The 23,535-nt window shown below is 44.3% G+C and overlaps 7 protein-coding genes and 1 pseudogene across 10 annotated transcripts; 5 read left to right on the forward strand and 3 right to left on the reverse strand.

The window, feature by feature from the left end:
- Positions 1-1,500: 1,500 nt before the first annotated feature.
- Positions 1,501-2,129, reverse strand: LOC308232790 (histone H2A-IV). The gene has a single exon (XM_080638926.1). The coding sequence runs from the start codon at positions 1,992-1,994 to the stop codon at positions 1,605-1,607; it is 390 nt and encodes a 129-aa protein (XP_080495052.1). The 5' UTR covers positions 1,995-2,129; the 3' UTR covers positions 1,501-1,604.
- A 185-nt stretch (positions 2,130-2,314) lies between these two features.
- Positions 2,315-3,351, forward strand: LOC308218171 (histone H2B 8). The gene is made up of 2 exons (XM_080611905.1): positions 2,315-2,829; positions 3,217-3,351. The coding sequence occupies exon 1, from the start codon at positions 2,367-2,369 to the stop codon at positions 2,745-2,747; it is 381 nt and encodes a 126-aa protein (XP_080468031.1). The 5' UTR covers positions 2,315-2,366; the 3' UTR covers positions 2,748-2,829; positions 3,217-3,351.
- A 646-nt stretch (positions 3,352-3,997) lies between these two features.
- On the forward strand, positions 3,998-22,169 carry LOC308218160 (histone H3.2). Of its 3 annotated transcripts, none has more exons than XR_013956313.1 (2): positions 3,998-4,581; positions 22,057-22,169. XR_013956313.1 is itself a non-coding variant. In XM_080611871.1 (1 exon), the coding sequence occupies exon 1, from the start codon at positions 4,006-4,008 to the stop codon at positions 4,414-4,416; it is 411 nt and encodes a 136-aa protein (XP_080467997.1). In that variant the 5' UTR covers positions 3,998-4,005; the 3' UTR covers positions 4,417-10,702. The 3 variants fall into 3 exon arrangements, 1 of the variants encoding a protein (XP_080467997.1); XR_013956314.1 differs by lacking the exon at positions 22,057-22,169 and adding an exon at positions 12,190-13,057; XM_080611871.1 differs by lacking the exon at positions 22,057-22,169 and having other exon boundaries at positions 3,998-10,702.
- On the forward strand, positions 13,080-13,549 carry LOC308218191 (histone H4). The gene has a single exon (XM_080611942.1). The coding sequence runs from the start codon at positions 13,232-13,234 to the stop codon at positions 13,541-13,543; it is 312 nt and encodes a 103-aa protein (XP_080468068.1). The 5' UTR covers positions 13,080-13,231; the 3' UTR covers positions 13,544-13,549.
- Positions 14,119-14,547, forward strand: LOC308218155 (histone H2B 7; the record flags this gene model as incomplete). The annotated part of the gene is made up of 1 exon (XM_080611857.1): positions 14,119-14,547. One exon carries the CDS (start codon positions 14,119-14,121, stop codon positions 14,542-14,544), a length of 426 nt encoding a protein of 141 aa, XP_080467983.1. The 3' UTR covers positions 14,545-14,547.
- Positions 14,964-15,394, reverse strand: LOC308218183 (histone H4; the record flags this gene model as incomplete). The annotated part of the gene is made up of 1 exon (XM_080611929.1): positions 14,964-15,394. The coding sequence occupies exon 1, from the start codon at positions 15,273-15,275 to the stop codon at positions 14,964-14,966; it is 312 nt and encodes a 103-aa protein (XP_080468055.1). The 5' UTR covers positions 15,276-15,394.
- On the reverse strand, positions 19,677-22,451 carry LOC308218168 (histone H2A.J). The gene has a single exon (XM_080611900.1). It carries the CDS (start codon positions 22,430-22,432, stop codon positions 22,043-22,045), a length of 390 nt encoding a protein of 129 aa, XP_080468026.1. The 5' UTR covers positions 22,433-22,451; the 3' UTR covers positions 19,677-22,042.
- A 312-nt stretch (positions 22,452-22,763) lies between these two features.
- Positions 22,764-23,359, forward strand: LOC308218177 (histone H2B 1/2/3/4/6 pseudogene; annotated as a pseudogene). The gene has a single exon. The product of its transcript is annotated as a histone H2B 1/2/3/4/6 pseudogene (transcript).
- The last annotated feature ends 176 nt before the right edge of the window (positions 23,360-23,535 follow it).

The following is a 23,535-nucleotide window of genomic DNA, read 5'->3' on the forward strand; positions in this document are numbered from 1 at the left end:
CTCACTCATCTGCCTCCTAAGGCAGGACACTGTTAAAAGCAGTTTTTCTCCCCTTAGTGTTCAAGGGGCGCTTTTAAAGAACAAAGGAAACATTCCCTACCCCTGGGCAGCTCCTTCGAAGGTTTCTGTAATTGTGTTTCTGCCTACCCTTCGGGCAGCTTTTTCTTCCTCATAAAACACTACTGAATAGGAAGAAGTAAAAGCCCGTTTTATCTATATCTGCCTAATACATTCCTTTACAGGGGAAGCAAATGAATAAACTGTATGGAGAAAACAAAAATGAGCTGAACCTTCTCTACATTCCAGCACAGCTGGCTCCTCCAGGCACCAATGGTCGAGAGAATCCTCCCTACAAATTCCGGCCTCTCCTGTCCCCAGCCATACCCGATGCTTTTGCCGTCGTCCTGGCTCTGGCTGCCAAGGAGCTGGAGGCAGCGAGGAGCGGCTCCAAAGCCCAAGGCCCCAGCGCCATCGAGCCTGTATCTGGGGTTGTGGTCACTGCCAAGGGGAGCACACGGCTCCGGTGCTACAGTAGGCTAAAGGGGACTTCAAAATTCCCAAGCAGCCGACGGCCACTACAGTAGGCTAAAGGGGACTTCAAAATTCCCAAGCAGCCGACGGCCACTACAGTCAAGAGGCCCCAAAAGGCGACTAAGGCTACCTAGCTCACAAAGGCGGCGCTAATGAAAGCAGCACCCAGGAGGGTATACAGTAAGAGGAAAACTTCGCAGAAAAGCCCAACAGCACCTTTAAATGCCACCCATGATGTCAGAATAAAAAAATGATTGAAGCATCAGTTCAAGTCTAGATTAGTACATGCCTATCTCCTGCTGCAATTACACGACTTTCTATAGTACTTCGATAGGCACTCACATGCTACAGAAAAGTATACTTGACCCTCTTGGTTTAACTTGTCATCCTGCATAACGATTTCCAGTTCCACCCCAATCATTCATAATAGTTGACGCTGTGCTTTAAAAAACACCCCGGCTTGGTTACAGGACGGCATCCCAGTGAAATACAGTTCTGCCACTATTGCCTAAAGGCCATAAAGTGAAAATAAGTAAGAACAGAACCTCAATAGGCAGGCAAAGCAGCCGCTCCACGCAAAGCAGTCAGGATACTTTTCCCCTTTACGGCACTAGCAGCAGCTGTGCGTGGAAAACAGCGTGCCCCAACCCTACCCGAGTCTGAAAACCGCGCGGATTAGCTGGAGGCGGCCCCGCCCATCACCGTGGCCGAGTACAGCCACCACCCCCCACCCCTTCCCGGAACCCACAACCTACCTCTGCCCAGAGAGGAGTGCTGCTGCCCACCACCGCTGAGACGGGCGTGGCGAGCCCACCCTTGACCTGTTCTGATCGTCCCTCCTAAACCATGCGGCAGTGACATATTTCATAACTTGTAACTGCCACCTTTTATTGGCTTCTCAAAAGAGTAAAACTAGGAAATGTTTACATAAGACTCTTAGAAACAAAGAAATAAAGGCAGATAAGGACATCCACCAACTAGTAAAATAAAACTGAAGATACCTCGGGTGTTCTGGCTCCTTCTAAGAAAATGGGGGTGGCTCTGAAAAGAGCCTTTAGGTTGTTCATCAAGTTTTACTTGGCTTTAGCTTTATGGCTGTCAGTCTTCTTGGGCAGCAGCACAGCCTGGATGTTGGGCAGCACACCACCCTGCGCGATTGTCACCTTGCCCAGCAGCTTGTTCAGCTCTTCATCATTACGGATAGCGAGCTGCAGGTGCCGCGGGATAATGCGCGTCTTTTTGTTGTCGCGGGCCGCGTTACCCGCCAGCTCCAAGATCTCAGCCGTCAAGTACTCCAGCACGGCTGCCAGGTACACTGGGGCGCCGGCACCCACCCGCTCCGCGTAGTTGCCCTTTCGCAGCAGGCGGTGGACACGACCCACGGGGAACTGCAGCCCTGCCCGCGATGAGCGTGACTTGGCCTTGGCACGCGCCTTCCCGCCCTGCTTGCCGCGTCCAGACATATCTCGGATATAAGATATAAAATAAAGCCAAAGCCAAAACCAAAAAAAGAAAGAATACCGCCACAAATAAACTCGGGGAAAAGAAAGAAAACCAGCAGTGGCTTCCACCCGGCCTTTTTATCCCTTCCCTCTGGGATTCGGTGGGACTTTTGATTGGTGGAGACTGAGATTGTAAAGTTAACCAATGGGAAGAGAGACGAAAGAGCTACCAATCGAAGATGCCATGTAGTTTGACATCACAGACGCGGAGTGTCCAATGGAAAAGAACAGCACTGAGTCATCTTATTTGCATACCGTCCCTATAAATAAGGGGGGCGCCGTTAGTGTGTTTACGTCGTTTCTGCAGTAGACGGATACAGACAGACTAATAAAATGCCAGAACCAGCAAAATCCGCTCCTGCTCCGAAGAAGGGCTCTAAGAAAGCTGTCACCAAGACGCAGAAGAAGGGTGACAAGAAGCGTAGAAAGACTAGGAAGGAAAGCTACTCTATCTACGTGTACAAGGTACTGAAGCAGGTGCACCCTGACACTGGTATCTCGTCCAAGGCCATGGGCATCATGAACTCTTTCGTCAATGACATCTTCGAGCGCATTGCCGGCGAAGCCTCGCGCCTGGCACACTACAACAAGCGCTCCACCATCACCTCTCGGGAGATCCAGACGGCCGTGCGGCTCCTGCTGCCGGGTGAGCTGGCCAAGCATGCAGTCTCGGAGGGCACCAAGGCTGTCACCAAGTATACCAGCTCCAAGTAAATGGTGGAAGGATCGCATAACTCAAAGGCTCTTTTAAGAGCCACCCACATTTTCAGTAAAAGAGTCGTTCACGCTGTATTCGGTGAGTGGTACTTGTATTTAGTGTTATTTCCCTGAGCGTAGATAGTAGCATTCAACCATAGGAAAAATCTGTTGAAGTCCTAGTAATGATGTAGCTCATCTTGTGTGTGTTCCCCACCCTGACTGTTCATCGTGCAGATCTGTAAGAAAAACGCTAAGTGCCTAATCGAGTTCTAAAGCCATTAGTTTCCCCTTTCTCATTTTCAAGTTATAATCTCTGCTCTAGGTTTTGAGTAAGTGCAGATAAACATACATTGCAACCTTGAGGACTTTTCGGTATGAAATAAAGCTTTTCTATTTGAGTGGGCTTTTCTCTTACAAAACAACCTTATGGTAATGTAGGTTTTCCAATTTCTAATAAGTCGCCGTTGTCCCTTTTAACCCTCAGCTATCAGTCTAGCAACTTGGCCGCAAGCCAGAGCAGCTTGTTTACTCGGAGAGCTCAGTCGGGATTAATCTGCGTATGTGCAACATTTGGGATACAATGTTTCATGAAATTTGTCGCTCTTCTCACGGCTGAAATGAAACTGTAGAAAGATCGGTATCGTTTCATTCACCCCGAGACTTTATGTGGAAGTTGCATAGAGTTTATTTTGTCTCCTCTTTTTGATAGAGAAGAAAAAAGAGATTCCTCATAGATTCTAAGTAATATGTTGTAGGAAAATAGAATTAGAAGGTGCTTAAAAAAAGTGCATGGCAGCACTTTATCAAACTGCGGATGGTGCAGGATGTGCTTGGTTAAGTCTGGCTTTAGAAAAAACCTTTCTCAAAGCGGCTGAATTCATGCCCGCCCGGGACAGCGGCGGCGACAAAAGCGCTTGCTGCGGGGCCGGGGCAAACACTGCGGTTTCGCTGGCGGGTTCCACTGTGGCGGGAGCGCGCCGCCGCTGCCGACTCCTTTCGGCGGGCAAAACGGGGGGGGTGGAGGAGTTGAGTGACCGGAACACCGCCTATCAGCGGGGGAGGGGACTGCGAAGCGGGAAGCGGCCGTTGAAATCCCCCCCCCACCCCGCGAGCAGCGGGAGGCGGGCATTTCAAATCCTTCAAGCTATCCAATGGAACTCGTGCATTCCGGCAGGCCAATCAAAGGGCAGTGATGGCTATAAGTAGGGAGCCCTGAGGCTGCCTATGTGACAGATTCTCATTGCTCAGTCTTGCGGAGCATCTTTGAGTAGTGATGGCTCGTACCAAGCAGACGGCGCGCAAATCAACCGGCGGGAAGGCGCCCCGCAAGCAGCTGGCCACCAAGGCTGCCCGCAAGAGCGCGCCGGCCACGGGCGGCGTGAAGAAGCCGCACCGGTACCGTCCCGGCACAGTGGCGCTGCGCGAGATCCGGCGCTACCAGAAGTCGACCGAGCTGCTGATTCGCAAGCTGCCCTTCCAGCGCCTGGTGCGCGAGATCGCGCAGGACTTCAAGACCGACCTGCGGTTCCAGAGCTCAGCCGTGATGGCGCTGCAGGAGGCGAGCGAGGCCTACCTGGTGGGGCTCTTCGAGGACACCAACCTGTGTGCCATCCACGCCAAGCGTGTCACCATCATGCCCAAGGACATCCAGCTGGCGCGGCGCATCCGCGGCGAGCGCGCTTAAGCTTCTAACAAATTCATCTGCCTATCAAAAACCCAAAGGCTCTTTTAAGAGCCACCACATAGCTACTAAAGAGAGCTGTAATCTCTTAGTTCTGCGTAGGAAGTGATGGTTTTCCCTGTGCTTTTCCGGTAGCTTTATAGTGATCAAGAGCCTGCAACCTGTCAAGTAAGTACCGAGCAAAGTGTGAGAGTTGCAATTTAAACGGTTTTTCAAGGTTTCTGTCGGTATCCAAACAAGTTTGCTGTAATTAATTCTGAGGTGATCTTGCCAAGACATACCAGTTTAGGGTGAAAACCTTCTGTTTAGCTGTTACAAAACCAGCTATTATCTTGGGCTTTCTTTTTCTGAATGAACAGGTAGAATAGAATCTGTCAGTGATATTCACACTGAAAAAATACCTAGCTCTAATTGAACTGTATTTATCTGTTTGGTGGTGCGTGTGCTAAAACCTTTTATACAAACTTTGAATTCATAAAGATGACTCTTAATAGTCATTCTACTGCATTTCGATTAGAAAAATTTATTCAGAGTATGTCTATTGTCAATACATTCTGCTTGATGTTCTTATGGTTCATTGTCCTGACAGAAGCAGTTTTCTTTAACAAACGTATTTTTGGGGGGTTTTTTGGGTTTCTTTTTTTTGGGTGTGGTTTTTTTTTTTTTGTTTGTTTGTTTGTTTGTTTTGGGTTTTTTTGGGTGTGGAGGAGGGAAAGCCTGTGGTAGAAGAAGCCTTTTCCTGATTTTCCATGAAAGGCACTGTCTTGGCCGGTAGTTTTTTCAGTGCTTTATCACTCGTGGTCTGATATTTCCTGATGTAAGCGCCCCCCCTCCCGCCACAGGCACCTTCATTCCTTTTCAAGCACTTTTATTTTATTCGTGTGACAGTCGTTGTATTTCCAGAGAGAGCTAGAAGTAGGGTTGGTGTTGAGTATAATTTCTGACTGTACCGTTTTCAAAAGCAGGGTGCTTTCATGCTGGTGTCTTCTCCAGAACACACTCATGGTATCCCTGATGTTTCTTGGTGTCCTATGTGAATTATTAGAGATGCTTGTTTATATAAGTTGCCTCCCATCCGTGTTCATCCTGAAAATATTTGGTGAACTGAGCACAAAAGAAGTGCCAAGGAGTACTGGTGACTAAAAACTGGCCATCGAGTCTAGAATTAGTCTTAAATAGAGACTCTTCCATATGTCTTTTTTTTTTTTTTTTTTTTTTTTTAATTGAACCTACCTGGAAAACACGTTTTCTCCCTGATCGCAAGTTCAACTGCAAAACCGCTGCTCTTGTCCTTGGTAGCTCTGTAGTTAGTGCCTGAAAAATATAGAGTTCCAAAACAATCTTTGACTTTCTGTCTCATTTTCTCACTTCTTATTTCATTCTGCTAGTCCTTTATGTGTAATTTGGGAAAGTCTAACTGTTCCACTGAAGTGTTAAAAATAATGCCTTGGGGTTTTCACTGTGACAAACATGTGGCTGTGCTTTTAAGAAGCTGTTGGATTGAATAGAGCACAGCCTTCACTCTAACTCAGCAACAAGGGTCTACAGAGAATTGCTTAGAGGAAATATTTCCCTTGGAAAGCTTCACGCTGCAAAAAACTTGGTTTTCTGTTAACTGCTAATACACTCCAGCTTAGGAAATCTTTCTTTCTCTATGTGAAGAACTTGGACTCTGCAGCAAAATCTGACCAATGAAGTGCCTCCGTGCACCATTTCCTTTCCCTTGTTTTTGTCACTTTCAGCCATTTTCTGCTACTTCTCCTCCGAAGCATAAAAGGAAGGGGGAATGTATTGGGAATAATACTCTGGAAATTAAGATAGTCTCTGTAATTCATTCTTCACGTCCCTAGTTCATTGATATAGGATTTGTGTTTTTCAGAACAGCTTTTTGGATTGTTTGGTTGGGTTTTTTTTGGAAGTGATTTCCAAAATGACTGCAGAAATGAGTCTTAGTGAAAGCAAACTCGTTTCCTGTTGCTTTCTGGGGAATCTAGTTATTTATCTAAACCTTCTTTTATCATGTGTCTTTTATAAAATTGTTAATAATTTAAGCAAAATATTTATTTTAATATTTTATAAGGTTGATATTAGTTATATGCCAACAGTAGGGATACTTAAATTTCAACAGCAGTTTAGGAAAAATGATGCTCTTGTTTTTTTCAGGTGCAAGAAATAAATGATTTTTGAGGGGTGAGATAAGGAAGCAGTCTTTATTTTCCTTAATTTCCATCAGTTTTGCTCTAGTCTCTTGAAGATGTTGGGCTGTTTTAATAAATGCAGTATTATTTGGGCTCATTTGGAGAGTTGCATGCTTGAAATGAAAAAAAAAAAAAAAAAAAAAAAGTGTGTGTGTGTGGGGGAGCTAACACACCAGCAGCTGAGAATGAAACAGATGTGTAAGGTTTTTGCAGGAAGGGTGAGCTTGTATGAGCCCTGAATCACAGTGCCTGAGTCTGAAGTGGGTTTGGGGTGTAATACATTATGCGAAAACACTAATAATCTATCATAGTTTGTACTACTGGACCAGGCTAATAATTAAAATGTTAAAGCTGGATTTTGAAGTCTATAACAGCTGCAGATAGCAGTACTGAGGAACAGTGGGAAACTAGCTTATGCAGTGGGCCTCACTCTTTCCTCCTTACACAAGTGATAAATCCTATCTAGAATCGTATTAGTTTGCATATGATATTGAATCTCTTAACTAAAAAGGAACAACAACAAAAATCCCAAAGGGTTGAGGGGTGTAGGGGGAAAATAATTTCATAAGGTACAACAAAGAACAGGTATCAGGAGTATTTAATTAATTTGGGGTTTTGTGAACAAAGGTAAACTACTTAAGGAATTGAAAGGCATTTTGCACTTTCTATAAAATTCAGAGAAACAGTTTATCAGTTAAATCTGATACAAAATAGATCTTGGGAGGTATTTGCCGAAACAAAACCCAAATACACTATGATTTAGAGATATAGCTGAATTTGCCATAGACAGTTGTCCTGTTTTCATGTAACATGTTTTAAATCTAAAATACACAGAGATGACTTAGTGTGAGGTTTTGTAACTCAAAGTGAAAGTAGAAACGGAGGTTCCTTTGGTATCAGAAAAGTCCAACGGCGTTTCTGTACTCTTTGCAGGAGATCTTGATCTAGCTGAAACAAAGAAATACACTCAACAGCCATTGTTAGCTACTGTTAATCAGGCGTTCTTTATTTCAGTGCTGGGGCCGCACTGGGGATTCTTCTTCCCAAGGGCTCCCAACGACTGATTGAGCTTGCATTGCTTAAGTTTACAAGGTTAATGCATATGTATTACAATTTTTGGAAGTCATGGACATAAGCACGCTTAGTCTTAGACCGTTATTTCACTGTCTTTGCTGCCATCTATTGTCCATTTTCAAGCTTTACAGCCGCTTTGGTGGTCGTTTTACTTTTTCCAACAGTCTTCATCACTTGTCTGCTTCTTGAATTCTTGTTCCAGCAGTCTTTGAAGCATGCGCAGTAGAGAAATGTTTACGTCAGCTTTTAGGATTTGGCAACACTGCTGACATAGGTAAATGAATCCTTCCCATTCTTTTACTTATCAGTCAGCTTAGCTAAAGCTCATCCTGAGCATCTGTTAGTTTCAGATACTTTTAACCTAAACTTCCTGCTCTGCTTACAATTGGCATTGTACAAAGGTCACAGCGATTTATCTTATACAAAGTTCCTTATATTCTTTGGTCAAGGTTCACATGATTCAGCAGCATTTGAGATGTGGTGTTTAAATTCTTTGTCTCAATGAAAACTGTAAGCTCAGTTTGATACCTTGGCTTTGAGAGACAAACTCTTCTAGGTAGAAAATCGTGTTATAGTGTTTGTATATTGTAAAAGATGCATTGCCTTGTTTCTAAAATTGGGTCCACACTGCGTTTCCACACCTTTTTAAAAGTCAGGAAAATAACATACGTTAGACCACAAAGAACAAGAGCAGTTACTTCTTACCAGCACAAAAAAGTTCTTCTTAATGTGAAATCCCAAGAGAGGACACATTTCCAGGCTCTCTAATCTTCTTTATCCAGGGATAGTTACTGTTTATAGGATAGAACTGTGGCAAAGTCCCCTAGCACACAGCTTGCAGTCTGAAAACTTGCCTCCCACTGTAGGAATGTCCTAATGTCCTAGGTGACAGTATAGAGTGTAGTGTGCAGCAGTGTTACAAAAGACACCCCCCTGACGTTTGGTGAGCTTCACTATACTGTAGCTGAAGCCTTAAATTCTCTTAGAAAAGAGTGGTGGCTTTTACAACTCCAGTGAGTATTCATGCAGCATTAGTAACTGAAATAGTGAGATGGGGGCGAGAATGAATATTTGTATAAAACATGTGAAAAAAACAGCTATTCCCAGAACCCTGGAAATGGATAGTATACGCATGCACCCAAAAGAAGAATAATAATAATTTTAAGTATGGAGCGTGAGGATTGCACCTAGAGAGCAGAACCCAAATCTTCCTGCAGCTTGTCTGGGATATCCAGTCTGTGAAAACAAACCAATGCATAAAGCAAGGGACAACATAAATTAAAGTAATTGAGAGAAGACAGAGGAGGATAATGATCAGCCCTGGACCAATAAGGCATTTGGATATGGAGACAACAGTTGGTGACTAAATTTTAATGGCCGCTGAGGTGCTGGAAGTTGGAAAGACAGAATAATAGAATTGCTGTTAGCTTCTGAATGATGCAGAAGATCATTCAAAGATGAGCATATTGTAGCCATCACTTCTCCTTCCCTGGAGACCTTTTGGAGAACTCATAGTAAATATGCCTTGTCCTGTCTGTCCCTGTGAAAGATACTGTCCTGCCCACTTGCAGATTTGGTCTTTTGAGTGTGTATGTTAGGATGTGGGAGTGAAATCACTTTTGCTTTGAAAGAAAAATGCTTTCCCCTCTTTTTTGAGTTCTTGCATCAAGCTTTGATGCAGCACATATTAGCTATTGAGGATTCCCCTCCCCCCTCCCTTTTTTTTTTTTTTTTTTTTTTTTTTTGTTTTGTTTGTTTGTAAACCATCAGTTAATAGTTCGGTACTTAAAATGGCCCTATAAGAAATATGGGGACAGACTTTTTAGCAGGGCCTGTTGCGATAGGATGCGGGGTAATGGTTTTAAACTGAAGGAGAGGAGATTCAGGCTGGATGTGAGGAATAATTTATTTTTTTTTTTTTACAATGAGGGTGGTCAAATACTGTCACAGATAGCCCAGAGTTGGTGGATGCACCATCCCGCGTGACATTCAAGGCCAGGCAGGATGTGGTTTTGAGCCATCTGATCTAATTGAGGGTGTCTCTGTTCATTGGAGGAAGGTTGGACTAGTGACCTTTGAAGGTCCCTTCTAACCCAAACTATTCTATGAGTAGAATCACAGAGGAAAAGGTATTTCTTATGCAGTTTCCAGGCAGTGGTAGTTTGACTTCAGTTTAAGATCTGATTCCCTGTCTTGCAGGATTCTACCCTCAAGCGCTGTGCCAAGTTGTTAGCATAGGACTGGGACAAAAATGTGCTGGGCACAATTATCCCACCTTTATACGTCAGCAAAGGGTGTTCTAAGTAGTGCTGTGCCATCTGTTCTGATGCACATGTGGAGATTAAATTTAGTTAAGATACTTGAAAAGCTACTCAAATCTGAATATCCCTTTTGCTGTTCTCTTTACCCTTCATCCTGGCTTATCACTATACATTTCTGAAAATCTTCTGACATTTCCTTGCATGCTTACCCTATATCATAAATATTTGAGATAATTATGATCATTTCCCTTCTCTCTGCACCTGTGCTTTTGTAAGTTATCCCATGCACCCCATCAGAAGGGACCAGTAAAGCTGTACACTATGCAGACCTGTAAGAGCTTCAATCTGTGAGGCCATTAAGAAATAACAAATTGCTATAGACAGCAATTTTCAATAAATACTCTGCATGGCCCCATGGACTTTAGCACAGTATGCCAGTGTTGTAATGCACTTGTGGACTCGGAGCTTAACTCATAGAAATGAATGGCCTTAAAATCAAATTACAATGTATTTTGAAATACCTCTATTTTATGAACCCTTGTATACATTGTATTTTAAGAACAGGTCCATATACTGATACTCTGTATCCTCAAGAGGTTTGGGGGGGCTTGTTTGATTTTTTTTTTTTTTTTTTTTTTTTTTTTTACACCTTAGAAGTAACATTTAAGAGATACTATTTATCAACAATTTAACTACAAGTATAGTTTAAAGTTCTGGCTAGTTTACCAGCGTCCCAGTACAGATGCAGAACTCCACTACTATGCTATGCAGCACAGGCACCCCCACCCATGTGCCCTAGTGATATAAATTGGAGCTGCCAGAACCTCCCTGAGACCTTCCATGGAACTTCATCAATTGTGTGCTGTTGCAGAAGAGATGATGTTGCAGCCATTCTCCTCCTTGAGATATCTTTCCATAACTGTTTCATTTATCCATGAATCCTATGGATGCCTTTACTTAACATTCTGATTTGTATTTTGGAGTTGTTAATTGCATTTGCTTTGTAAAAATAAGAGATTTATCTAACTGGAGGTTGACACACATATACCAACAGATCCTTTGCTTGACTGTAGATGACTTGAATTTAAATGTAGGAATCCAACCAAAAGCTGACTGGGGATGTTTATAAGGTGACTAAGCAGAGAAGCGAAGATAGCCTTATTATTGGGGGGAGGGGTGGGGGATGCTGTCAAATGGACTATGACACTTCTCTAAATGTTGAAGTTACAATTCAAGATAAGTGATTACCTGAATTGTAAGATAGACCCCTATATATATATATATATATAGGGTATAGATTTGCCTAATTTCATAATAGAACACTGAAGAGTTTTAAACCAGATTGTCTGGTGAGGAAGGAAATGGAAATAGACCTAAACTATAATAGATATTTAAATAATTAAAACCCCACCACCCAACCAAACCCCAAACCAACCCAACTCTGATACCTGGTGTTTGAAAAAGGTGTTGTATGTAGAAATATACACATCTTCTAAAAATATATCAATTTTCTTTTTACATATGTAGCTAGTACACTTTCTCAGGCATGCTGGAGGGGGTAGTAAAAGAAGGGGAAAAAAAAAAAAAGTAAATTTCTTATTCTAAAAATGTGTGAAACATTATAAGAAGAAAGATGCAGAGAGGTGGGAAGTTTGCTTCTGAAACATGTTTGATTTGTTTTCTCCTGTTTTTCAAAGAAGTTTCATTTAAAAATGCCAGTGAAAATCTTTAATAATGCTGTAATAATGTGAGTACTCAGAATATGAAGACTAAATACAAATTAAACCAGAAACCACATGAAAATAAAATCTCTGACAAGTTTTTGAAGCAGATTCTGATTTTCACATTCCTTGAAGACTTATATTTCTTTCAAAATATCTTTATTAAACGGAAAAAATGTTTTGAGTCTCAAAATCACTAGAAATATGTGAAAATTTGTGACGTTAAAACAAAGAAAGGAGAAAGCCCAAAAGAGCCCAAAATAATTTTACTTGGTTTTAATTGTGAAATTGTGTTTAATTTCAATATAAATTAGTTGACTATTACATGTGTGAGAAAGTAAAGTTTGTTAGTTTGAATGAGTCTGCCGTAAACCAGGAATGTTTATGGTAGTAGAACACTGATCTATTGTTGTTAACAATTAAAAATTAGTAACATTTCTATTTTAAGTGGCATGTGGTTAGCAAAGAGATAACCCAGGCATTAGTGGGGGAGTGCTGTAACAGGCTTTTGTTTCTATTTAGGAGCTGAGTAAGACCAGGTCTGTTGCTTCACAGTATACAGGATTCTCAGAACATGATGTTGAAACTTAAGCTATTTCTTTACATCTGTTCTCTTAGAATTCTATAAGCTCTCAGCTTTTCTCGAAATGGTCAAAAATATGCTTGATAGGCAAAGGTAGGACAGATGTAAGCATGGGTTTGTGTGCGTGTGCTGAAAGAATAAAACCCAAACCACCACTACCACCCCTTCAAAAAAAGATTACGTTTTAGTCCACAGGAAAGAAATGTTACATTACATTTTAAAAAAGCGGTGGTGGTGTGGGGGGAACCCTTCTCCTTATCACGAGGCTGAAGAGTTTCCTTCTCCTCCTCTTCAGCAACATGTAGAGGGGCTTATGCACAGAAAGCAGCTGTAGATCGAAGGGGACAAGGCTGACAGAGATTATATAAACATGCCCGCGGAGAGTCTCTATGCAGGCAAACACTGACAACGAAAAAATTACAAAACAGCACATGAAGAGCCCAAAGCCTGGGCGGGGGGGTAGTGCCGAGCGAAGACCCGGATTGGTCTGATTTTGCCGCAGAGAGTGGGGAGGGTCGAAACGGGGCCGCGGCTGCTGCTCCTGCCGCTGACGGAAACCCGGACCTGCTACGGAACAATGACTTGCGCGGGGCGAGGAGGGCAAGGACGGGAGGGGAGAGAAGCGGAAGGTTGCGCAGACTGAATTCGGGCAGGAGCCGAGTGGCAGCACGGGGCTGGAGTCTGGTCCCGGTCGAAACAGGCACAGCCACCAGAGGCGTCACACCGCCGGTGCCGAGGGAAGTGGCCCAACCAGCGTCTCACGGGAAGCCCGCCCTGAGCTGGGCGGGAGCTGCTTGGGGGCGGAAGCAGCGGATAAGGCCCCGCCTCAACAACCCCCGCCCCCCCGCCTTCCTCCCCTTCCGACATACTACCTCGCCCCCCCTTAACCCCTGCAGTCCTCAACCAGGTCGGATCGCACAAAATATACTGCCGCTCTGCCGGCCTGGTCGCGTTCAGTGAGGCGCTTGTGTGGGTGCGGTTATGTCTGGCAGAGGCAAAGGCGGGAAGGGGCTCGGCAAAGGGGGTGCCAAGCGGCACCGGAAAGTGTTGCGCGATAATATCCAGGGCATAACGAAACCGGCCATCCGCCGCCTGGCTCGGCGTGGCGGCGTGAAGCGCATCTCGGGGCTCATCTACGAGGAGACGCGCGGCGTGCTGAAAGTTTTCTTGGAGAACGTGATCCGCGACGCCGTCACCTACACGGAGCACGCCAAGAGGAAGACTGTGACCGCGATGGACGTAGTCTATGCTCTGAAGCGCCAGGGTCGCACCCTCTACGGCTTCGGCGGCTAAACTCCGGTTACAAAGCGTACATACTCAAAACAAGGCTCTTTTAAGAGCCACCCACGAATTTCACAATGAGAGCTGGTTATTACTAAAATGTTTAAACCAAAACGTTCTAGGCATATTTATGTCATCCGGAATTACACACTTGCAATGTTACCATTTTTTGAGTTGTGCAGTTTCAGAATTTTACAGGTGTTACAACATACCCCATTCTAAAAGTCCTAGGAACACCGGAACAGCGCAAAGTACCCATGTTTGAATACGAGTTTTGAAAATAATACAGTGAATTCAGTGCAGATTTATTTTTTATTTTTTGTTTGAATGTGGGTTTTTTGTTGTTGTTTTTTGGTTTTTTGGTGTTGTTGTTGTTTTTTTTTTTTTTTTTTCCTAGTGAAAGTTTTAGCGCAATCACAATAGCTGCAAAGCACAAAGATTGTGCAAATGTATTCCCCAAGCTGTGAGTTACAGGACGGAAATGTCTGTAATTGCGTTGGTATATTTTACTCCAATAGGAATGGAACTATTACAATCCTCTAATTTGCATAACGCCCTTATAAATACGGGGGTAGGCGCCATTTTCTATGTTGTTGAGGTACAGTGAAGATCTTGGAAAGAAACTTTTAAGGATGCCTGAGCCAGCAAAATCCGCTCCTGCTCCAAAGAAGGGCTCCAAGAAAGCTGTCACTAAGACGCAGAAGAAGGGTGACAAAAAACGAAAGAGAGCAAGGAAGGAGAGCTACTCGATCTACGTGTACAAGGTACTGAAGCAAGTGCACCCCGACACGGGCATCTCGTCCAAGGCCATGAGCATCATGAACTCTTTCGTCAATGACATCTTCGAGCGCATTGCCGGCGAAGCCTCGCGCTTGGCACACTACAACAAGCGCTCCACCATCACCTCTCGGGAGATCCAGACGGCCGTGCGGCTCCTGCTGCCGGGTGAGCTGGCCAAGCATGCAGTCTCGGAGGGCACCAAGGCTGTCACCAAGTACACCAGCTCCAAGTAAAAGTTTTAAAGTTTAAACCAAACGGCTCTTTTAAGAGCCCCCACTCTTTTTTAAAAAGAGCTGCAATTGACTATTTTAGTCCTAAATAGTTAATTAAATCATTAAGTGCGTTAAGTACATAGCTTATATGTTGATAGACGCATTAACTTTGATTTTGCATAGCTTGTAGAAATAACCAGTAGCAAAAAATGTTTTGCACTACTCAGTGTTCTTGGTACTTTAGAAAAGGATACTTTGCAGCAACTTTTAAATTGTAACTGTAACTGAAAAACTTTGGAATTGCACAACACAAAAACGTTTAAGCATTTTAAGTGTTCTAAAAGCTTTAAGGTTTAGTAATAACCAGCTCTCTTTATAAAGTTTGTGGGTGGCTCTTAAAAGAGCCTAGATGTTTACTGTATAAGGTTCGTAACCGGAGTTTAGCCGCCGAAGCCGTAGAGGGTGCGACCCTGGCGCTTCAGAGCATAGACTACGTCCATCGCGGTCACAGTCTTCCTCTTGGCGTGCTCCGTGTAGGTGACGGCGTCGCGGATCACGTTCTCCAAGAAAACTTTCAGCACGCCGCGCGTCTCCTCGTAGATGAGCCCCGAGATGCGCTTCACGCCGCCACGCCGAGCCAGGCGGCGGATGGCCGGTTTCGTTATGCCCTGGATATTATCGCGCAACACTTTCCGGTGCCGCTTGGCACCCCCTTTGCCGAGCCCCTTCCCGCCTTTGCCTCTGCCAGACATAACCGCACCCACACAAGCGCCTCACTGAACGCGACCAGGCCAGCAGAGCGGCAGTATATTTTGTGCGATCCGACCTGGTTGAGGACTGCAGGGGTTGGGGCGGGAGGGGGGATGTGTGCCACGGGGGAGTATGTGTGGGGGGAAGGCCGTGGGGGCGGGAGTTGCGGAGGTGGGGCCTCGTCCGCAGCGTCCGCCCCCATTTCTCGCCCTCCGCCCCCAAGCTGCCCCCTCGCAGCTCAGGACGGGCTTCCCGTGACACGTCGACTGATGCTCTTTCCCCGGCACCGGTCCCAGGGGAGAGTCCGACTGCTCTGCCTGTTTCGACCGGGACCGGACTCCAGCCCCGCAGTGAAGCTGCTCTGTTCCTCTTCAGCCTGCGCATGCTTTCTCTTGTCTTCCGGTTCTCTCCCCCCTCCACCACCCCCCGCGCAAGTGACTGTTAAGTGGCAGCTGGGGGTCTCCGCAGGCGGCAGGAGCAGCAGCCTTGGCCCCTTTTTTCGAACTGCGGCGCCCCGTCTCCATTCCGACCCTTCCCGCTGTCTGCGGCAAAATCCTACCAATCCGCGTCCTCGCTCGGTGCTACCGCCCCTCCTGGCACCGCTGATCGTCTTTTCCGCTTGTGAGCATCCCGCGGCTGGACTAGCTCTGTGTCGCGCTCTCTTTGTTCGTTTCGGTCACTGCAGCTTCATGTTTTGTTTGTCTACCCGGACATTCCTCTCTCAACAGCTTCCCCGTCTTCCGTGCAGGCCCGGGGGCTGGGCTCCGAGCGTTCAGCGCTTTCACATTAGCACGGAACGACCTGCAGGTCGGTGATAGAGGAAGCAGGGAGTGAGGTCTTAAGCGGGGGTAAAATCATCGGTGAGGGGCTCTGGTGGGTAATGCTTAGACCTGGGGCTCCTATGAAGGCAACTCTAGCTGCTGCTCGGGAGCGGAGGAGGGACAATGCGCCGTTCCCCTTTTCAGCCAACCCCAGCCCCGAGTGGGTCAACGGGCAGTACTGGCCGAGGGGCTCCTGTTCAGCAGCTGGATCCAGCAAGCGAAAAAAATACATTACCGACGCTACCAACTAGATGTCTCTATGACATATGACAAATGATCAATAACCAAATGTGTGTTATTCCAATGAGGAATCCAAATTTTTTCTGTGTATTTCACACTTTTTCTAACTAACCTTGCATATGGGCTGCTTACAGTACTTTGGACTATATTTGGAAAGTGAATAAATATTGAAAGAATTTCGAGACTATATTTTTTAATCAAAACTGTTCCAATTTTTACTTATACTTGCACAGAATAGAAATTATATGGCTATATACTTGCCATTTCTTAAATTATTAATATTTTGAGCACTTCAAACATGTCTGCCTTTTAAAGATTATTGATATAATTTTAAATTTTTATAGTTGTTTATGTAATTTCATTGCTGGACATAGTTTACAGAACTCAACCAACATTTTCAGAATATATTCCCTAGCTTCAGGGGAAAATGTGATTGAGATATTCATATATTAAGTTACAAGTGTCCAAAAAAGTAGAGGTGTTTATGGTAATTATAAGTATCACTGTGAATCCTATTTTCATTCAAACCATTATTTTAAATAAACTAAATTAAAGATCTGCCAATCAAACATATAAAATATGAGCAGGCAAAACTAGCTTTGATGTGTTTCCTGAGGCACAATCAACCTTCTGAATACTAAAGAAAGCCTGAAGGTATTACACAAAATCTTTAAGTGTTTGAAAATAATAATTTCTTCATATCTCTTTGTAAGTGCAAGTTGAGTATCCTAGTATAACTTTTCCCTCCAGCAGTAAAACCACTGGAAGTCTTGGAAATTTATCTTCCGAAATCTCCTGGCAGAAATGGGTGATGCAGATGCCAAAAGCAGGAGCTGACAGATTTATTACCTGCAACCCCCTTTCCCCGAAGTGTGTGGGACATTTGATATAATTTAATATCATGCTTTCTAGAAGGCTGCCTTGCCTGTAAGGTTGCTACATGTGGCCACAGACATGTTTCCTGTATTTCTGTTAGTGATACAGTCAGTTCTCTCATGGACCAGGAGGTTTTCTTAGACAAAAACAGTTAAAGTGGAAAGAAAATTTTGCTGTTGAGTATAATCCCTAATGAAGTTGCTTTTACTGTTCATTGGAGACAATAATTATTACTTGAATCAAAGCTTAGGATCCAATACCCAGACTATAGGTAATGCAGTTTCCCCATGAGTTGACACATAGTACTATGAGTTAAATGAAAAAGGAAACCTCTGCAAAACTGTAGCTTTTCAAATAAACTCTAATTAGAACAATTGTCCTAGTTTCTCATTAAACTATACTGATGAGATTGCACTTGATTATTGCGGGAAGGCAATATTTGACCATGACTGCACAAGAAAGTACATAATTGGTAAATAAATCATAACATCAATGTATTATATACAACTGCAAAATTGCTTTTAATTTTCTTGGGGGTTTACTTGGCAATTTAAATCCATATCTGTACCTGCTACATAATAATAATATGCAAGCTAGAGTCTTCTAGGTTCTTTTTAACAGAGTACATTATTCAAAACATTGAAAACAAAGTGAGGGTGAAAAGTGATAGAAAAGCCTTTTGTCTTACTTTTTAACTATGTATTAATAAGACTTGATGCATTGACTGGCATTATTGAGTTACTAGATGATGTTTAAGGTCCCTCCCAAGCCAAACCATTTTGTGCTTCTAAGATCCCTAAATGTAACTGTGATCCACAATATTTGGTTGAAATTTTTGTTGCATCACAAGTTCTTCAGAATGTGAAGGTGTATTGGAACCCAGTGACATAGCTAAGGCACCTTATGTTATGGATTTCTTCTTTAGTACTGTTTGTTATATATGCAAATGAGATGAAGCTTGTTTATTTAAGCTTGCTTTGCTACATTTCTCCATCTAGTAGGATTTGTTGAAAGCTGCAAGTCTCTAATGCAAGTAGATTGCCAGCACTCCTATCATGTAATCTATCTGACTTATAGAACATTTACCTTTGAGGTTTCACCAGTGAGATGGCAGCAGAAGGTTCACAACTGGTGAAACCACAAGTGGCTAAGAAGAAAAAGAATGCTAAGAAGTGGACTTAAGTATCAGAGAGGATAAAACTCCAGTTACTGAGGTGAGCAGGGCAAACAGTAAAATGAGAGGTATTTGGAATTAAATTCTGAATAAAATGACATTTTGTGGTCAGATGACAAGAAGAATTTGGAGTGTCCTGAGGACTGGAGGAAAGCAAATGTCACTCCAGTCTTCAGAAAGGGCAAGAAGGAGGACCCGGGTAACTATAGACCAGTCAGCCTCACCTCCATCCTTGGGAAAGTGATGGAACACCTTATCCTTGATGCCATCTTAAGGCATGTCAAGGATAAGAGGGTTATGAGGGGCAGTCAACATGGCTTTACCAAGGGGAAGTCATGCTTGACCAACCTCATAGCCTTTTATGAAGAAATAACATTGTGGATGGATGATGGCAGAGCGGTGGATGTGGTCTACCTTGATTTCAGCAAAGCATTTGACACAGTCTCCCACAGCATCCTCATAGCTAAATTGAGGAAGTGTGGCCTGGATGATCAGGGAGTGAGGTGGACTGCGAACTGGCTGAAGGACAGAAGCCAGAGAGTTGTAGTCTATGGGGCGGAGTCCAGTTGGAGGCCTGTATCTAGTGGAGTGCCTCAAGGGTCAGTATTGGGACCAGTATTATTTAATATATTCATCAATGATTTAGATGAGGGAATTGAGTGTACTGTCAGCAAGTTTGCTGATGACACTAAGCTGGGAGGAGTGGCTGACACGCCAGAAGGCTGTGCTGCCATCCAGCGAGACCTGGACAGGCTGGAGAGTTGGGCAGGGAGAAACTTGATGAAATATAACAAGGGAAAGTGTAGAGTCCTGCATCTGGGCAGGAACAACCCCAGGTTCCAGTATAGGTTGGGGAACGACCTGTTAGAGAGCAGTGTAGGGGAGAGGGACCTGGGGGTCCTAGTGGATGGCAGGATGACCATGAGCCAACACTGTGCCCTTGTGGCCAAGAAGGCCAATGGCATCCTGGGGTGTATTAGAAGGGGGGTGGTCAGTAGGTCGAGAGAGGTCCTCCTTCCCCTCTACTCTGCCCTGGTGAGACCGCATCTGGAATATTGTGTCCAGTTCTGGGCCCCTCAGTTCAAGAAGGACAGGGACCTGCTGGAGAGAGTCCAGCGCAGGGCGACAAAGATGATTAAGGGAGTGGAGCATCTCCCTTATGAGGAAAGACTGAGGGAGCTGGGTCTCTATAGTTTGGAGAAGAGGAGACTGAGGGGTGACCTTATTAGTGTATATAAATATATAAAGGGGGAGTGTCATGAGGATGGAGCCAGGCTCTTCTCAATGGCAAACAATGATAGGACAAGGGGTAATGGGTACAAACTGGAACACAAGAGGTTCCACTTAAACTTGAGAAGAAACTTCTTCTCAGTGAGGGTGACGGAACACTGGAACAGGCTGCCCAGGGAGGTTGTGGAGTCTCCTTCTCTGGAGACATTCAAAACCCGCCTGGACACATTCCTGTGTGACCTCATCTAGGTGTTCCTGCTCTGGCAGGGGGATTGGACTAGATGATCTTTTGAGGTCCCTTCCAATCTCTAACATACTGTGATACTGTGAAGTGCTGGACTTACTTCCACACTCGGAGAAGGATAAAGCTCTCTCCTATGGTACCAATTCTGATTTCCACGTAGGAGTTTTCTTTCACAGAAATCACATTCCTGGATACAGATAACCCCACAGTCTTTCTCTGGGATTCTAGCTCTTTTATCTAGAGATACACACTTGTGGCCCAGAAAGCCCATTTTATCCTGGGCTGCATAAAAAGCACCCTCGACAATAGGTGGTTCTTCTCCCCTTCTACTCTTCTCTCATGAGATCTTACCTGGAGGACTTCATCCAGCTCTGGGGTTCCCAGCACAAGGAACACATGGCCCTGTTAGAGGAGGTCCAGAGGAGGCCCCCAGAAATTATTAGAGAGCTGGAACAGCTCTCCTGTGAAGAAAGACTGAGACAGTTGGAGTTGTTCACCCTGGGCAAAAGGAGGCTCTAGGGAGACATTATGTCAGCCTTTCAATGTAAGACAACAGAGAGAGACCTTTTACCAAGGCCTGCAGTGACAGAACAAGGGGGAATTGCTTTAAACCAAAAGAGGAGAGATTTGTATTAGATATTAGGAAGAGTTTTTTCACTTATGAGGGTGGTAAGGCACTGGCACAGGCTGCCCAGAGAAGCTGTGGCTGCCCCAGACCTGGAAGTGTTCGATGCCAGGTTGGACAGGGCTTTGAGCAATCTAGTCTAGTGGAAGGTGTCCCTGACTGTGGCAGGGGGCTGGAACTGAATGAGCTTTAATGTTTTTTCTGACCCAAACAATTCTGTGACCTGTAACACATGTGCAGGAATCTGTTCTGGAAAAGACATTAAGAAGACTTGTGCACATTAAAGCACAGTCTTAATACAATTGCAATTGTTCAAGAAGAGGAGTGCCAAGTAGCTGCAGCTAATGAGGATCAACAACATAATGAAAACATTATGGCTCTAAGTGTATCTACGAGCAAACAAATCCTTAGGCGAGATACTATTACCATACCAGGATAGTGTGATGCTCCAGAGAGCTCTCTATGCTTCTCTCCACAAATTATCTGCAATGTCCCACTCTGATCATGACACAGTTCTAATTAAAAAGCCTCTCTGTTATAGCTTGGGGGTGGGGAGGAGAGGCACAGGTATCTTCTTGCTGTGTATGTGGCATTTCCTTTCCTCTAAGCTCCTTTTCCCCAGGGGATAAGGAGGGCAGAAGTGCTGCACAGGTGGGAGTTCTAGCCTCAATCAATGTAGGGTGCTGCAGACCATCAGGTGCAGTTTCTGGGAACACCTTAGTAAGAAGAATCAGCTAGACAAGTCTTTCTCATAATTATAGCAGTGCATTTAAAGAGCTTTAACACTGTGCTCTTGGGTGATACCTGAGCCAACAATAGAGATGAATTCAAATACTTTTACCCACTGTTAATTGATGCAAGAGAAATAGTTATTTACAGAAAGACAACTAAAAAATGGCATATTTGAAATCTACTTAAAAAAGGATATATACTAGCACTGTAAGGAGTTTCCTCTGAATAGAGATATTACATTATTACTTTACAGTGCAGATCCATCTAATTGAGGTTCTAGATCAAAATGAGCTATTTCCCTTAAAGCATTTTTCATTTTATTCCTAAGTCAAGTCACAGGGAAGCTTTATAACTTTAAAAGAGCAACGGCCTGCAAAGGAAGCCTTTGTTTTTTGTAGTTATATGGGTTTAGAACTGTATTTTCAAGCTACATAGCTTTTTGCACTCCCTCCACAGCTTTTTAGCAACCCCAGCCCCTATGTTTCACACCATAAGTAGCCTGTAAAATCATGACAATTGAACACATTGAACATTAACAAAGAATCTGCTAAAAAAAAAAAAAAAAAAAAGAGAATAACTCCCTACAAGTGTTCTTTCCTTACAAATGACCGAGAGCTGGAATACAAATATACCACCCTCAAGACAGAAGTTTGAAGGCATTGCCACAGAACACAGCATTACTTAACAAAATCAACACATAATGAACTACCAGATCTTTCACAAAGCAAGCAATGCAACTCTTTTCTGACCACGTGGGTGGCTCTGAAAAGAGCCTTTGGGTTATTAAATTATATTTAGAGAAGCCTGAGAAGCTTCATTTTCTGAGTTTACTTGCTTTTAGCCTTATGACTCTCAGTCTTCTTGGGCAGCAGCACAGCCTGGATGTTGGGCAGCACACCGCCCTGCGCGATCGTCACCTTGCCCAGCAGCTTGTTCAGCTCCTCGTCGTTGCGGATAGCGAGCTGCAAGTGCCGCGGGATGATGCGCGTCTTTTTGTTGTCGCGGGCCGCGTTGCCCGCCAGCTCCAAGATCTCAGCCGTCAAGTACTCCAATACGGCCGCCATGTAGACAGGAGCTCCAGCGCCGACCCGTTCCGCGTAGTTCCCCTTTCGCAGCAGGCGGTGGACGCGACCCACGGGGAACTGCAAACCAGCCCTCGACGACCGCGACTTAGCCTTAGCTCGAACTTTACCTCCCTGCTTCCCGCGACCAGACATACTTCAACCACCTAAAAAACCTTCCACACAACCCTACCTAAAAGGGACAAAAAAACCTATTCTGATGCAGGCGATCTTCCTTTTTTATACCTTCCCAGGAAGAGAGTAGCGCTTGGTGATTGGCTGGAAGCATCTATTGCTTAGACAACCAATGAGACGAGGAATCATATTTTAACCAATCAGAGACAAGGATACGCCTCCTTGAGCGAAGATCCAATCGAGTTGAACGACTTGGAGGTCTGGTGTTTGCATAACGGCCCTATAAATAGAGAGCTCTGCCGCCATTTTAAGCGCTTATCTTGTTCTGGTAGGACTTAGAGGTGGTTATAAAATGCCGGAGCCGGTTAAGTCTGCTCCTGCTCCCAAGAAAGGTTCTAAGAAGGCAGTGACTAAAACACAGAAGAAGAGTGACAAGAAGCGCAAGAAGAGCCGCAAGGAGAGTTATTCGATTTACGTGTACAAGGTACTGAAGCAGGTGCATCCCGACACTGGCATCTCGTCCAAGGCTATGGGCATAATGAACTCTTTCGTTAACGACATCTTCGAGCGCATCGCTGGTGAAGCATCGCGCTTGGCGCATTACAACAAGCGTTCTACCATAACCTCTCGGGAGATCCAGACGGCCGTGCGTCTTTTGTTGCCGGGTGAGCTGGCGAAGCATGCAGTCTCTGAGGGCACCAAGGCTGTCACCAAATACACGAGCTCCAAGTAGAGCACCTCGGACCGACAGTTTTAACCCAAAGGCTCTTTTAAGAGCCACCTACATGCTCCTTAAAAGAGCTTTAGCACGCTAGTGTCTTAGTCTTCGTGGGTGTAAAAACGTGGTTGTAAAATGCTAAACTCCAAATTGAGATTTATATGTTAAATCTGTCATAAGGGCTTGCAATTATTAATGTCTCAAAAACTAATAAAGTTAAATTATTGATGACTACATAAATGCTAACTGAATTTTTCCAGTAAATGTAAGCGGTGTTGTGAATCAGTACAGTAATGAATTAGGATGTGATGCATTATACATTCCATCATAAATGGAAAAGACTTTCACATAGCTTGCACTTGGTAACTTAAAGCACGGGCACCCCAAAAATATGATAAGAGAAATA

The sequence above is a fragment of the Psittacula echo genome (genome assembly GCF_963264785.1).
Source record: "Psittacula echo genome assembly, chromosome: 1".
NCBI lineage: Eukaryota > Metazoa > Chordata > Aves > Psittaciformes > Psittacidae > Psittacula > Psittacula echo.

What these genes read in the sequence shown, in the direction of transcription:
- LOC308218168 (XM_080611900.1), bottom strand. Translation starts at nt 22,432, where the DNA reads ATGTCTGGTCGCGGGAAGCAGGGAGGTAAAGTTCGAGCTAAGGCTAAG.
- LOC308218171 (XM_080611905.1), top strand. Translation starts at nt 2,367, where the DNA reads ATGCCAGAACCAGCAAAATCCGCTCCTGCTCCGAAGAAGGGCTCTAAG.
- LOC308232790 (XM_080638926.1), bottom strand. Translation starts at nt 1,994, where the DNA reads ATGTCTGGACGCGGCAAGCAGGGCGGGAAGGCGCGTGCCAAGGCCAAG.
- LOC308218191 (XM_080611942.1), top strand. Translation starts at nt 13,232, where the DNA reads ATGTCTGGCAGAGGCAAAGGCGGGAAGGGGCTCGGCAAAGGGGGTGCC.
- LOC308218160 (XM_080611871.1), top strand. Translation starts at nt 4,006, where the DNA reads ATGGCTCGTACCAAGCAGACGGCGCGCAAATCAACCGGCGGGAAGGCG.